The sequence below is a fragment of the Diceros bicornis genome, chromosome 3, assembly GCF_020826845.1.
Source record: "Diceros bicornis minor isolate mBicDic1 chromosome 3, mDicBic1.mat.cur, whole genome shotgun sequence".
Lineage (NCBI taxonomy): Eukaryota > Metazoa > Chordata > Mammalia > Perissodactyla > Rhinocerotidae > Diceros > Diceros bicornis.
In genome coordinates this window covers 79604937-79620897 of record NC_080742.1, presented here as the reverse complement: position 1 = coordinate 79620897, position 15961 = coordinate 79604937, and the positions used below count along the sequence as shown (strand labels likewise).

Here is a 15961-nt window from a genome sequence, read left to right as displayed (position 1 = left end):
GCTTGAAATGTACTATTTCTTTTTTACTCAAAACTCAGATGGAACTTGTGATATCCAACTCTTACACTAGAAGTTTAAGGAGTGAAATCCTGGAAACAGCCTAACTCAAGATGATGAAAATGTCTCCACAGTTATTAGATCAAACAATGCCACCCCAATTACGAACTGTCTGTGATCCTAACCTGGGTATAGAAAAATACTGAGTATCTTCAGATTCAAGAATCTGTTAGCCCTGAAAATCAGAAGGCAAGTACCTAGAGCCACATTTCAACTCCAACTGAAAGCTAGAATGTTTCTCTGGCTCACTCTCAAATTAAAAGTTGGATTCCAGCATCAATCAGGGACACAGCCACCCAGCAGCCATCAATATGCCACACAGGCCAGATTAGACCACAGGTCACTTGGCACCCTTCACTAAACCAGATCCTACTGAAGGCCTGATTGCCAACCCTTGACCTGGCTAATAGGACAATGGGCTGGCAGTAAAAAGAGTTAGATTCTTCTAGTCACAGCTCCATTTTGAGATTACTGACTGATTTGACTAGAGAAACCAAGTTTGAGAAAACGTGAAGAATTTTTGAAATATAGGTGGAAAACTTCTTTGAGTATGCTCAAATTGTGTGACTAGATCACAGATCTAGTCACTTTATTTTTTCAGTAACATAAAAATACATTATTTGTAACTTGTTTGGTTCATAAAATCATTCCTGAGCTTGTGAGATGATGGTCCGGGGGAAAACTAGCACTTGTCTTCAGCATCTGCACAGATCTTAAAACTTTACTAAGCCAGTTTCTCTATCTGTATGTAAAATTGGAGTTTGATCTGCTCCTTCTCTCAAAGATAAGCTAAAGATAAGTAAATACTGTATGAAAGTACTTTCAGCATCTCAGAAGGAATCTGCTACAGAAAACGTATGGTAGTAAGGCAGTGGAGCTTTTTCACCTAAATCGCGGATCCAGACTAAGCCAGTGTTGGAAGTCAAATTTATTCAAGTCAGACTTTTCTACCTATACTTGAGTTTCGAGGTTGGGAAATTGGCCTGTGTCTATATGAACCCATACTCTGAGCCATCATATAACGGAACTCTTCTGTAATGTCCCTCCTACCCACTACGTTTTCCAGAACTGCCAGCCGGAAAAGATATCCTGTGCAAATCCCACAACGACTCCCCACTTGCAAGGATTCAGGTGGATTCCACAACTTTCCAGCCTTCCGTGGCTTTTTAGCCCCCCCTCTGGAGCTATTCACTTTTAATGATCCTCCCCTCCTCGGGACAGTCACTCCTCAGCTTTACACTTTTCGTGTCCCGGCAGCAATCGACTGAACCGTCCCCCGTCTCCGGCCACCTCGGACGACCTTAGACATCTTCACCAGTTTGCCCGCCGTCGGGACCCCAAAAACTCCGATTCCTGCCCCATCTCCCTGAGCCGCCCGCCCCCCAAGCCCTCCTCCACTCCCAAGTCCCCGGCGCAGCATCACCCGGCTCCCCGTTCTCCTGCGCACTCAAGACCAGCCACACACCTCGCCCCTTCCGCCAGGACCTCGCTCTCCGGACCCTCACCCCTCCCTGAGGCGGGGGCGGGAAACGCTCTCCGCGGCCGGACTGAGACTCCGGAGGCCGCGCGTCCCCCTCACCAGGCCGCGCCTGGGCCTCTCGGCTCGGCTGCCCTCCACCGCCCCCCTGGCCCAGCCGTGCTTACGCCGAAGAGTAGGGCAGCACGAGCCCAGGGCCCAGCACTTACTCGGGAAGGTAGGTGGAGGAGAAGGAGCTCCACTTGTGTAGCGCGTAGGGGAGAAGCCGGCACTCAGGCGCCACAGCGACAGCCCCGCCAGCCGCCATCTTGTCAGCACCGTAGCGGCCGCCACCGACCGCCGGCCGCGCCGGGAGGAGGGGAGGGGCGGGGCCTGCTCTTAAAGGGGCAGCGGCCCGCCTGGGCCGTCCGCTCTCCCGGTCTCGCATCGCTACCCCCGCGTGGAGGGCTGAGGCGGGCGAGGGTCAGCGATTCTCGTCTAGGATCTCCGACGCTGAACCCTCCTTAATGACTGGCCGAAACTGGGACTGGAGTGTGAGCACCTGAGGAGCTCTCCTGTGGGGCTTGGAGGGGAGTGGCACAAAGGACTTTTCTCACAAGCTGAAGTAAGGAAAAAGCCAAGAATATTATGAAAAGAAATAAATTGTAGTTGTGGGCCGGGAAGGGAAAATGAGAAGACGAACTTGGAGAAAGGACGCCTTTGCGACTTTAGAAACCACTGCCCTCTCCAGTTTATAAATCCTTTAGGGAAGCAGCATTGAGGGGAATTGGAGTGGAATAGCCAATGTCCTTTCCCTCTGGAGTTGTCCTGGTTTTAAATGTCTTGTTCCCGTGTTTCAGAGTCACATGGAGACAGGAAAAGGAGGTGCTCGGCTGTCCTCTCACCCTGTTCTGTTTTCAGTCTGTGATGCCCTTCGCTATAAACATTGGTTGTGAGCTCTCTCATCCTAATCTTGTGGAAGTGGTTTGCTCAGTAGTGACATTCACTCGCAGACCACAAAAATCCTCACGGAGTTGGGAAGCTGTGTGTCATCATTTTTCCAGGTGGTAAAGCTGCCCACTTTTAGCTCTGTCAGAAATTTAGCCCAAAAGTTCAGAAAGAGTGAGAGACAGAGAGTTTCATGAAAAAGACCACAAAGAGAATAAAAGCCCTTGTGCTCTGAATGCCCTAGGGGCATCATACCAGCTTCTCATCAAAAAAGGAACACTTGCTCTCAATATCTGGCAGCTTTAGAAAACGCTCCCATCAAGTACCTGTTTGTCAGGGTTGGCATGTTTGTTCTTTGGCTTAGCCACTGCAATTACCAAAGTCCTCGTCACTCCCTGTCTAAGAGGTTCTACCCTTGAAAACCTGGACGCTATCTTCATCTCCACCTGAAGATGGAAAAACTCATGCAGAGTTTCTCAGTGTATGACCAACTAAGTCAAAACACCTGAATAATTGTATTCTTTTCCCATTATAATCATTAACCTGCCCAAACTTCCTCGGATCCTCTCCTGACTTCCTGTTTCCATAGGGGAAAACTTAGTAGTGGCCTCCACTAGACTATCAGATCAAGAATGCCTCATAGAAAAGCCACAATATGTTAACCTTTAAAATCACATGTGCTTTGTGTGTTACAGCATGTTGGAAAAGGATTTGTTCCTTGAGGGAATGCTATAGCCCCAGTGACTCGAGTTGGGAGACCAGAGACAGTAGGAGAGGCCAGAAAAGCTTAGTCCCAAAGATGACTAGTGGTTATTTTGGGGGAAAAGAGATACTTTTAAGGGGAGAAGATTAAGATGGTGACTCAGTTCAATTAGTTTTGGGCCCTGAAATTGCTAATTCTTACCCTAATGTGAGTAGAGTCCTTGTTCTTTTCCAGAAATAGAGTTATGGTTCCTGAGTGATCTTTTTAAAAAACACATATAAGCCGGTTTTTCCTAATGTGACTTTCAATGACTTTCTATTCCCTTTGGGTAACATCGAAAGTCCTTAGCGGAGGCCTTTTGTATCCTGCCTTGATTACCTCTCCAGCCTTCTCTCTCTTCTTTTTCTTTTGCACTCTTTACTCTAGCCACACTAAACTAACACACTGAATTGTCTCCTTTAAGTTCTGTGCTCTCTCTGGCCTCCAGGGCTTAGTCCAAACCAAGCCAGAAACTCTCCCCCATTCTTCGCCTGACTAACTCCTGCTCATTTTTCAGGTTATTTCGTTCTAGAAAATCACTCCTCATCACATATTTTGGGATTAGGTACTATTTTCTACATTTCTCTTGGCACCCTGAGTTTCCCTCCTTATCTTAGCAAAAATCACAATATGTTTTAATTTCCTCTTTATTTCTCATTCTCTCTCCCTAAACTATAACTCCTGTGAAGGTAGGAGTCATGCATATCTTGTTCACAGTCATATCCTCAGTCCTATTAGAGTGTCTATCACATAGTAGATGTTCGATAAATATTTACTGAAGAATAATGAACTGTGAATAAAAGAATAAAAGAGAACTTGGGTTGCAAAGAAAAAGAATGCCAGAGCTTCTCAGACTGCAAACATGTATCCCTGAGGTACAATTGCCACAAAGAATGTAAAGACCCAGGACAGCATGGCTTTCATACAGCACACATTTTACAAGTGGCAAAGTAATTTAAAGCATTCATTTGTTAATATAAATACAGATAGATATATTATGATACTGAACCCAAAATTTGGGTAAATGTTAAGATAAAATAGAAGACTAAAGAAATTTTAAAATCCACAAGAGTCTGCTAGTTGCTCAGATCTCCTAGGGGTATACCTTTACCTCCTCTGCCTTTGGGGCATTGCCTTAGGTGGTGGGGTTTGTTGTAAGGATACATGGGGAAGGCCTGGAAACCATCACATCCATTTAGCCCCTCTAGTTCCCCCACACTTCTAAGATTGGGACATATTGATGGCTTCATGGAGAACTGGACAATGAATCATCATTTTTCAGGGATCAACAGCTCTAGTGACCCAGTCACCTTGTCATCCCCTAAAAGCAATCATCTTTTACTCTCTGATGACTTCTCAGTAGGCTTCTCATAGTAAATACTTCCCAGAGAGATAACTAATTGTATTTGGGTTGTCACCATTCACTATCTTTTCCTGCAAAAAAAGATTTATTAAGAGGCTCTGATATGCCAGGCCCTGTCCTAGATACCTAGGAGACAGGGATAAACAGAGAAGCCAGAGAAGGGCTGTGCTTTCGTGGAGCTTACATTCTGGTAGGGCAACATATAATAAATATAATAAATAAGTCAACTAGATAATTTTTGCCTGTGCGTTTTAGGTCCTAAGAAAAGACTACACCAGAGTAAAATTTAGATTGAATGGTAAAGGAAAGCTTCTCTAAGAAGGTAATATTTGAGCTAATACCTATACAATGAGAAAGTGCCAGCCATGCAAAGGCTAGATAAAAAAACATTCTAGGTAGAGAGAATAAGCAAGTGCAATGGGCCCAAGCCAGGAAAGGGGTTTGTGTGTTCATAGAATAGAAAGTGTGGCTGGAGCTTAGTGACGGAGGAGGAGAGGGGAGACAGAACCAGTAGGGCCCTAACAGTCATGGTAAGGAGTCATGACATGGAAATGTGAAGGGGAAATCTGCAGGGATTCAAGCCAAGGAGTAGCATGATCCACTTTACATTTTGTAGAGATGGCTCTGCAAAACTGAAAATGGGTTGGAAAGAGGCAAGAGCTGAAGTGAGGACTGGAAGTTATTATAATAGCCAGGCAAGAAATGATGGTGGCTTGGACTAGCAGAGGAGATGGAGAGAAGTGATTGAATGGGGACATATTTTGGAAGTAAAGCCAAGTAGACTTGCTGATGAGGGAGGGAAGGCAGGAGGAAAAGGAAAGAATCAAGAATAACTCCTGGGTTTTGGGTTTGCACCACTGGGTAGATAGCCATGCTTTTATTGAGAGGGGAGGATTTGGGATTGGTACAGTTTCTAGGTAGAAGGAATCAAGTATTCTGACTTCAATGTACTATATAAGGGATGCCTAATAGATATCCAAGTGGAATTGCCAAGTATCCGACATGGGGACCTGTATTGGTCAGAGTCTTATATCAAGCCACTTCATAGGCATTTGGCCTTCTTCATATCTAATGAATCAGTGGTTCCTTTTTTTGGCTTAGGCACTGATTCCTGGGTCAATTAATTTTTCTCTGAGTAGCAGAGTCACCATAGCTCCAGGTATAGCAGCTCTAGATAGAAGAAACCATCTGTGGAAGCCTTCTGCAGAAGGGCATAGAGGGGTACAAGAATAGTCTAGGGAGGGGCTGGTCCAGTGGCTTAGTGGTTAAGTTCACGCTCTCTGCTTCGCTGGCCCAGGGTTCGCAGGTTCAGATCCCAGGTACAGACCTACGCACCACTCAACAAGCCATGCTGTGGCAGGCGTCCCACATGTAAAGTAGAGGAAGATGGGCACGGATGTTAGCCCAGGGCCAATCTGTCTCAGCAAAAAAGAGGAGAATTGGCAACAGGTGGTAGCTCAGGGCTAATCTTCCTCACCAAAAAAAAAAAAGAATAGTCTAGGGAAAGAAACTTAGAGTATACGTTCAAAATCTTAGTTTCAGTCTCAGTTCTGCTACTTTTCTAGCTATGAGACCTTAGGAAAGTCACTTAACTTCTCTGAGTTTCATTTTCCACCACTATAAAGTGAATTTAATAAAATCTATCCTATTTACGTCACAAGAGGATTTTAAAGATCAAATGAAAAAAGAGTATTGCCTAGCTTGTCTGCTATGATATAACGTTAAGTTCTCATTTAATTCTTACAGAAACTCTGAGAGATAAATATTATTATTCCCCTTTTCACAAATGAGAAAAATAAGACTCAGAAAAGTTAAATAATTGTTTGTTATCTTTGGTTTGCCCCTCCAGATGTGTGGGAGAGAAGAGAGTGAGGTTGGGGTATTCCTTCCCCTGACTCCCTGTCTGTAAGGTCACTCTAAGTCAACCAAAGGTCACAAGTCCTCCTCCCAAGTGGCCTCTCCACACAGCTCTCTCTGGTTCTCGGTTCCAGTAACCACTCCCTCCCCTTGCTCCCTGTGGTTTCCCGGTATGTTCTCACATTTTTATAAATAGTCCCTTTATTAAACCTCTCAAATTGCCCAATTTGAGAATGTCATCTGTTTCCAGCTGGGACCTAACTGATACAATAACGTATCCAAGGAAATATAGCTAGTCAGTGACAGAGCCAGAATCTCTTTTGTTCAAAGGCCCATCCTGTTTGATCAAATCTCATTCTTCTCAAGTGGGAAGAGACTTAGTAAACTGTAAAGTACTATTCGAATATAAGATATTGTCAAATAATAAAGACCACCAGAGTTAAAAAGCAAAACAGATACGGCTAGTTTTATTATTTCGAGGCAAAGGAACACACCAATTGGCTGAGGGGGAAAAGAAGGTGTTTTTAATTGTTAGGAAGGGGTTTCATGGTTGTTATACTAATTAAAGATTGAAACAAATACTCTAAATAGGCTGGAATAAATCCACAGCTCTGTACATGATTGGTTAAAATAAGCCCCATCCTTCATTGGTCAGAAAAAAAACTTCAGATAGGTCTTGTAAGGGTCTTACTTTAGCTTGCCAGGGTCATTCAAAGTTCACAGTTTATTTAACAGCTTTAGCTGGTTAGGAGAATTGAAGCACAACACAATATTCAATGTGCTATCTCCTAGGCAAGCTCTGCTATAAATGGAAGAATTTCCCTTTACAATATTGTTATGCAACAGATGAAGAAACTAATACCCAAATATGTTAGATGTCATGTCTAAGGTCATTTACACAACTGGGCTGTTTGCAGATCTGAATCTAGAAACCAAGTGCCTAATTCTCATTCACTTTTTCCCTAATGTAATTAATGGGAACTTTTCAGATCTACACCTACATTATTCTTCTTTAAATCTTCTATAACTATCACATAGCAGATATTCAAGAAATATTTCCTGAATTGAATCTCTTAGTTCCTCCTGAATTTCTTCTTACTAATTATCTTAGTTTAGGCTGCTATAACAAAAATATCATAGATTGGGTGGCTTAAACAACAAACATTTATTTCTCACAGTTCTGGAGCCTGGGAAGTCCCAGATCAAGACACCAGTAGATTCAGTATGTGGTGAGGGCCCTCTTCCTGGTTTGCAGACAGCCGCCTTCTTGCTTCCACCCCTGGACCCCCAAAATGCAAATGTCCTCACATACAAAATACATTCATTCCATCCCAACAACCCCAAAAGTCTTAACTCATTCCAGCATAGACTCTAAAATCAGAAGTCTCATCTAAATACTATCTAAATCAGATATGGGTGAGACTTATCCTGACACAAAATTCCTCTCCAGCTATGAACCTGTGAAACCAAACAGATGTAAGATAGACATTCCCATTGCAAAAGTGAGAAAGAGGAAAGAAGAAAGGGATGATGAGTCCCAAACAAGTCCAAAGCCTAGTAAGGCAAACTCCATGAGATCTTAAGGCTAGAGAATAATCCCCTTTGGCTCCATGCTCTGCCTTCTGGACTCCCCTGGGGTGGTCTTCCTGCCCTGGCAGCACACACCCCCAGGGCTCTACCAGGTGGTGGCCACACCTCCAAGGCTCCAGGCTTCTCTGCCCCCACAGCTCCTGGCAGCCTCGTCCCCAAGACTTTGGGTGGAAGCCATCTGGCCTGTTGAAAGCAAGGCAATGCCCCCCCCCCAACTCCATCACCTTTTGAAACCATGGAGGCAACCCTGATCTCTGAATTGCCTTCATGGTCATTCTTCTTTTGCATTGAAGAATAACTTATGTCCCAACTGAACATGTCTATGGTCTTGGTCCTGTAAAATCCAAGAAGTCCAACAGCCTTCCTTTATTCCATCTCATCTCTGTCCCCTTCAGTTCAAACTTGCAGTGTTCCTGCTGAGGTGGCTGATTAGGTCTGTGGTGTACATCCACACTAATCTCCTTATCAAATGATCAATCAGCCATACCCTTATTGTTCTCTTCCAAACATGCTTTCTCATTTTTTGTGATATATGGACAGGCTGAGAATTTTCCAAATCTTTAAGTTCTGGTTCCTTTTTGCTTAACAGTTCCATTGTCAACTCATTTCTCTCTTCTTGCATTTTGCTAGAAGCAGTCAGGAGGAACCAAGTCGTTCCTTCAACACTTGGCTTAGAAATCTCCTCAGCTAGATATCCAGTATCATCACTTGCAAGTTCTCCCTTCCACAAAGCACTAGAACACAAACACAATTCAGCCACATTCTTTGCCACTTTATAACAAGGACTGCTTTGCCTCTAGTTTCCAATAACGTGTTCTTCATTTCTGTCTGAGACCAGGATGGCCTTTACTGTCCATATTTCTACCAACATTCTGTTCACGATTATTTATGTATTCTCTAAGAAGATGGAAACATTTTCTCCAGCTGTCCTCTTCTCTTTCTGAACTCAGACCAGAATTGCCTTAGGTCCCCTCATGGCAATATTGACTTTTTCTAGCATGCACCTCAAAAATCTTCCAGCTTCTGCCAATTACCCAGTTCCAAAGCTGCTTCTTCATTTTTAGGTATTTGTTACAGCAGCACCCCCATTTCTGTGTACCAATGTCTATCTTAGCTCAGGCTGCTATAACAAAAATATAGACTGGGAGGCTTAAACAACAAACATTTATTTCTCACACTTGGATGCTGGGAAGTCCAAGGTCAAGGCGCCAGTAGATTTGGTGTCTGGTGAGAGCCCTATTCCTAGATGTCTGCCTTCTTGCTGTATCCTCTCATGGCAGAGAGAGAAGAGCTCTGGTCTCTTCATCCCCTTGTAAGGGCACTAATCCCATCAGGGGGGCTCTACCCTCATGACCTCATCTAAACCTAATTACCTCCCAAAGGCCCCATCTCCAGATAACATCATATTGGGGATTAAGGCTTCAACATATGAATTGGGGGGTGGGGCACAAACAGTCCATAGCACTAATTTATGATTATATTTTAAAAAAAATAAAAGGAGTTAGCTTAGGGATCATCTGTAGATCTGAAGACTGGGAAGAATTAAAGGCATGGGGGCTGCCAATCCATTTTTGATCAGTAAATGAAGAAAACACCATGGGGATTAGAAGAGTGAACTTGCCTCAATATAATCCCCACTAAACATTTCTTGCACACCAGAAACTTACATCCATTATCTCAATTAATCCTTGCAACAGCCCTGCTAGTAAACTCAGATTCTTGGAGGTTGATTCGCCAAACTCACATGTGCCCTCTCTATTACACAATTCTCAAATGTATGCGTTCCTAACATCACCCTGGGATTCAGGATTAAGAAGGCCAAGAGAAAAAATCTGATGTATTCCTAAGGCTCTGCCTCAACCTTCTATTCTCTCATAGTTTTCATATTAATTCATTTCAACTTTGTTACTGTTGTTTGAAATCATTATTTGAGCGCAACATTGCCAAAAGGAGCAGATGAAAAGCAAATACCACTATTTTGTTTGCTAAGTAAGGAGATATCCCTTTTATTATCTAGGACAAAGGAACTTCAGCCTGGTCCCAGTGGGGCCTTTGCCCAAGTCACAGGTGAACATTAAGACTAGCGTCAGGTATGAAGCTCAGGTCTGTCTTCTCCCAGGAGGTGGCAGCAGCAGCAGCCACAGCCTCAGCCTGCTGGAGAAATCAGACAATTCATCCTTTTGACTGTTGGCATCCAAACCTAGAAATTCCTGGTTCCCGAGACCACTTTATCCCTTCCTTGGTTTGCTGTGCTTGGTTGGAGCCAAGGCACAGGGAGTGCAGGAACTGGCAATGATTCCTCTCGTAAGTGCCTAGGTTTTTTGTAAACACTTTGGTCTGAGCTGTGACCTTGAAGCATGAGTGAAGGAGGATCAGGAAGTCTCTGGCCAGAGAAAAGAGCTTCAAAAAGAAACACATATTAACGTAAACACTTATATCCACAGAACCTCAGCTCACAGTTTGGTGCCACACAAAGAATATAGATTCTAGACCTGGCCTCCCAGCTACCAGCCAGCTGACCTTGTCATTGAATCTGTCAGAGCTGCAATTTCCTCTTCCACCTAGTGTGGACTAGATGATCTTTAAGTACCTGCTAATTCTTAAATTATGAGTTACTGCACTTTTATTTTCTGGATTAGGTAGGGGTGGGCCTTCACCCTTTCAGAATTTTAAAAATCCCAGACACGACAAAGCACTACTAGTTCCAAGTTAATCCCAGGTGAGCACATATCCTGGCGAACACTGCCAGCTGCCTAGGAGGTGGGCAGGAATCCCAGGAAATGTCTGAACACCACACAGCTATGGATGAACTGTCAACTGCTGGGGGTTGCTTTGCAAATTACTACATCTAAACGAAGCTGACAAAATAATATTACAAAAAGCAATTAACACTTATTCGTAGTGTATTTGGAACCAAAAGTCCCTTGGGGAAAAGTGTGAGCATCTCAGAAAAAAGTATCCCAGCCCTCGGGGTAGAAATGTTTGAGGTTAAGGGGATCCTTAAATCAGGATCTTTTAGTGCTTTTCTCCCATCACCACAGTCGGGGCTCAACCTGGTCTTTGTGAAAGAGGAAATGGAACTAGCTCCTCTCATTCCACCGCTGCTTCACCATGCTGGCTCTCACCTTCATTGCCTGGACTGCTTAAACTTTCATCCATTCATTCAGTAAACATTTATTGGGCACCTACTATGTGCCAGGTGCTGGGCATACACCTAGCTATTTAGGAACTCACAATCCAATAGTCAGATACCGAACAGGTTAATACACAAAGCATTCAGAAGGATTAGCATATAAAAGATAAGGTAATAATAGTGGTGGTTAGCAGTAGCATTATCTCCACAAGGCACCAGGCCAAATATCATATTTCCTAACTAAAGCTATCCCCAGAACATAGTAGAATCATCTAGAGATAATCCCATAGTCCTATAGGTATTGACCCCTGTCAGTCTGTCAAGGCAACTGTTTCTTCTATTTCACATGAAAGTCATCATATTAGGATCCCTTCCTGGATTAGGAAGCTTTGTCTCCAGAGGGCCACTATAAATGGAAATATATATCTGTTATCAGGCATGAAAGGATCAGGCTGACTGAGGACAGCTTCCTCTTCTACCTTTTCCCCTTAAGAATATTAGTACAGGTAATGGGCAGGTTAAATAAGTTTCAATGTCACTGAAACAGAGGGAACTGGATAGAGGGAACTGGGGAATGATAGAAATAGGAAAGCATGGTGATAGCAAATTCTAGATGGCTCACACTAGAAAAGAGAACCAGATCCAGCTTGGAGAGCAGGTCAGAGAGTAAAGGAACACAGGGATGTCCAGTGGGACAAAGAACTGACCTGAGCTCTATAGTACAGCAAACAAGCAGAAAAGAAGCAAACCATTTCTCCTGGTTCCCCATCTTAGGTCAGTCTGAGGAAGTCAACAGTCTTCAAAGAGACCCCAGACGCCCTCATAATGTTGCAGTCAGGTCAAATCATTTCTCAAATGCAAATTTTTGTAGAGACCTTTCTTATCGTGTTGATAACTTTGATTGATTTTCTTCCTGTATATTTGCAAATAAGCTCAAAATGATCTCCTTTTCCCCTCACCTCCAGAACCAATTTTCAGCAATGCCAGCTACTAAATATATCATACAAAGGTTGAGAACCTCTGGTCTTGGGCCTAATTTTATCCAATTTAATGTTTGGGTCACTGCTCTCATAGCCCAAAAAAATAACCAGCATTATAACAGGATTCTCTGATGAGCACATTCAGAGGGCAGCCTCTAAGCAGTGGTCCTCCCTCTTGGCTGCATGTTGGAATCACATGGGGAACTTTAAGAAAATCCCCACACCACATCCCAAACCAATTACATATCAGGGGTGGTACTTAGGCCTCAATATATTTTTTAAGTTCCTCAAAAGATTTCTGTGTGCAGCCAAGGTTGAGAACTTTTTCCCTTAAGTCTTAGAATAGTAGCAGACATGAAGCTGCCAGTAACTGACAGCTGAGCTTCCCTCCTCCCTTTGGAATTTCTCCTCAGAAGTCAGCATCCAGAAACCAGATACTGCAAAGGCAGCTCGCTTGGACACCCACTTTGTAAGGTTGCCATTTTGACTTTCCCACCTTATCCACCCGGTCTACAATTAAAATGACTTGAATACTTAGACTTGTGAACAGTAGTTAATCAGTATTTCAAAGAGAATTGGTAACAGGTGATGGTGGTATAAATGCTACACTCTAGAGATCCCACATTCATCTTAAAAGCAAACATCAATGCTTATGTTTAAATCCCCCACACTACTCAGTCTTTCCTCTCCTCCTTCTTTATCCACTTTTCTCCTCTCCTTCCTCTTTCTTGCTACCTAGCTGTCTCCTTCACCTGCTCTCCCACCCTATCACTGTCTTTCTTATTCCTCTTACCCCTTGTTTATCTTTCATTTCCCTCTGCACCTCTCTATTCCTTCTGCATCTGACTCCATTTCTTTTACTCTCTATTCTCTCCTCCTTACCCACAACACACACCTCTCTCTTCTATTTTATCATCTTTCCCATTTGCAGCTCCTTAATTAACGATACTATAGAACAAAACCATTGTCAGATATTTATAACTATTAAGATATTTATAACTATTAAGTAAGACTGTTAATTTTAAAAGCAGATAAGTTCTGAAAATGCTATATTTCTCTCTCCAAGGAGAAAAAAATGCTTTCTCATAGTTAGCTTTCCTTAAATACTAACTATAATAATTATTTTTCTTATAACTTTCTGTTTTGGCCCTAGATTACTTTTTTCATATAGTTTGGTGACCCTCAATAGAAAAATGGTTCTCTATTCTTCAGTAATTCCGACAACAGCAGCTGACATCAATGTAAAAAGAAAAACAAGCTAAAAACAGTAGTTGAGTGTATGCACCCTGAATTGCATATTCGGTTGCAAAATCCTCATCATCATTGCAATTGCAGAGGGGAGGCATTTAAATAATTGTTCAAAGTGTCTTCTTGAGGAAATAACTAAATCAGGGCCAGCTGATTGTTGGTCACAAACCAACCTACAATAATAATCCGGTATGTGCATCTTGAGTATTCATAGCAACTCTACAATAACAAATTTGTGCACTCATCTAATATCCTTAAACAACCTAAAAAATAACAAACAAACCTTGATCGGATCCAGTGTCTCACTTGGTAGTTGACCTGTGTTTTTAAGCAGTGTTCTGGAACAACCTTAGAATCATAAACCACCAAACAAAAATCGCAGCATCGATTCAATGACAAACTGGGGTGGGTGGTCCAGCATCTACCAGCTATGTTATGGCAACAAATCTAGGTACACGAATAGAGTGGAAACCAGGTAGATAGATCAGCAGACAACTAAAAAATTTGGGAGAAATATCCACGAAGATAGACATGTTTTATTGGCTTGAAATTTGTAAACAAACTGTGAGAAAAGAGAGAAGGTCTTGTTTTTAGTTTACTTGTGAGATCAGCCAAAACTATTTGAGATTTTCTTTTCCCAAGTTACAGCTGTGAAGTGACTAATAGGAATTAAGTGAGCCTGCATCAGGAACTGAATGTGCCACTCCACTGGGAACAGAAAATGTTCCCCTGATAGAGGCTGTCCTCTCAGATTAGTACCTTGGATGTTTTAAAGAGGATCAGCCAGACACAAATATAGTGCATTTATAAAGAACAAGAATCATCCAAATGCCTTTGCAAACTTTCCCCATTTCTCAGTACTGTTGAATCATGTTTCTATCTTAACCTCCATGTTCCTTAAGAAACTCTAGAAAGAGGGAAAGAGGGAGAGGGAGAAAGAAAATTTCCTATCACATTGTTTTTTCCTTGCTGGGCTACTGTAGCTTTTCAATATGAGCCTCGCTGAAGGCTTGGCCTGAGCAATTTAAGAAGGGTGAATGACCCAAGACTGCTTAAGAAAGTTGGCACCTGCTCTGTTCCAGCCTTCTTAGATTCTAGAAATCAGACACCTAGTTGCAATGGCTCAATATTATTTGCATATTTGCATCCACAGCTAAAATCAATTTGCCCACACACAGCCTCATCCTGTTTCAGTAATTAAAATATTTCCTACAAAAGTATCAGAAGGGGCACCGATTGACATTTTGAAAGTTGTCTCAAGGACAACTTGTGTATTCTTTCCACATAAGCATATATAATATATATACCATTTTTACACAAAGCAGATCATATTGAATATACAGTGTCCAATTGTGAGATAATAGAAAATATATGTATTGATTTCCACCCCCAGTTCCAGGAAGAGAACTTCCAAAACTCTTGTAAATTCCTAAGTGATAAGAGCACTAGGAGCATCTTTCATTCTAATATTTGGTCTTTGACCCCACTTTCTGACACAGACTTCCTAAATCCCTTTGGATTTTCTGGATGATAGGAGTGTCTTTTGTTCTAGTGAAGTGGGCTCCTGGATGGCTCCTGGGTGAGGGCTGGTCCCCAGAAAGACCAAGCCATGATTAGAAACTTGGAATTTTCAGCACCCCACCCCCCACCCCATTCTCTAGAGAGGAGAGAAGGGCTGGAAATGGAGTTAATAATTGATCATGCATACGTCATGAAGCCTCCATAAAAATCCCAATAGTATGGGATTCGAAGAGCTTCCAGATTGGTGAACACATCCATACCAGGAGGGTGACATAGCCCAACTCCACGAAGACAGAAGCTCCTGCGCTTGGGACCCTCCCAGACCTCGCCCTGTCTAGCTCTTCATCTGGCTGTTCATCTGTATCCTTTACATTATCCTTTATTATATAATAAACTGGTGTTTCCCTGAGTTCTGTGAGCTGTTCTAGCAAATAATCAAATCCAAGGGGTAGGAGGGCATGGGAACCTCCGATTTGTAGCCAAGTCAGACAGAAGTTGTGGGTAACCTATACGGACCTACTATTTGAGATTCGCACCTGAAGTTGGGGGCAATCTCATGGGACTGAGGCCCTAGCCTGTGGGATCTAACTCTGTCTCCAGGTAGATTATGTCAAAATTGAATTAAATTGTAGGACACCCAGCTGGTATCACAGAGAATTGCTTGGTGTAGGAAAAACTCCCACACATCTGGTGTCAGAAGTGTTGTGAGTGTAGTAGTAGTGTGAGAGTAAAGGAGAGACATACAGGAGGAAGACTGAGCTTTTCCTAAACACCTATACTTTGGTTTATTCATTTAATAACATATCAGAAATATTCCCATGTCAGCACATATAGATTTTCCAAGATCTTTGAATCATTGGATGTACCATAATTTACTCAACTGTTGCCCCACTGATGAACATTTAAATCAATTCCACTTCTTGTTACTATAAACAATGTTTCCATGAATATCCTTATACACGTGTCATTGGGAACTTGTATGACTCTATCATTAGTATAAATTCCTTTAAATGAAATTGCTACATCAAAATATATGTGCATTAAAATTGGGTTAGCTGTTCCCAGA

The 15961-nt window shown here is 42.6% G+C and overlaps 1 protein-coding gene across 5 annotated transcripts in view; it reads right to left on the bottom strand.

Moving 5' to 3' along the window:
- The window catches only part of MKLN1 (muskelin 1), a 315619-nt gene that overhangs the window by 168375 nt on the left and 131283 nt on the right, over positions 1-15961 (bottom strand). For 3 of the 5 annotated variants that reach the window (XM_058530095.1, XM_058530123.1, XM_058530115.1), the window contains exon 1: positions 1744-1865. The exons of the other annotated variants lie outside the window; for them this stretch is intronic. In XM_058530095.1, the coding sequence (XP_058386078.1) occupies positions 1744-1841 (98 nt within the window). In that variant the 5' untranslated portion in view covers positions 1842-1865. Of the gene's footprint in view, positions 1-1743; positions 1866-15961 lie in introns of those variants that run through there. 5 annotated transcript variants of the gene reach the window in all.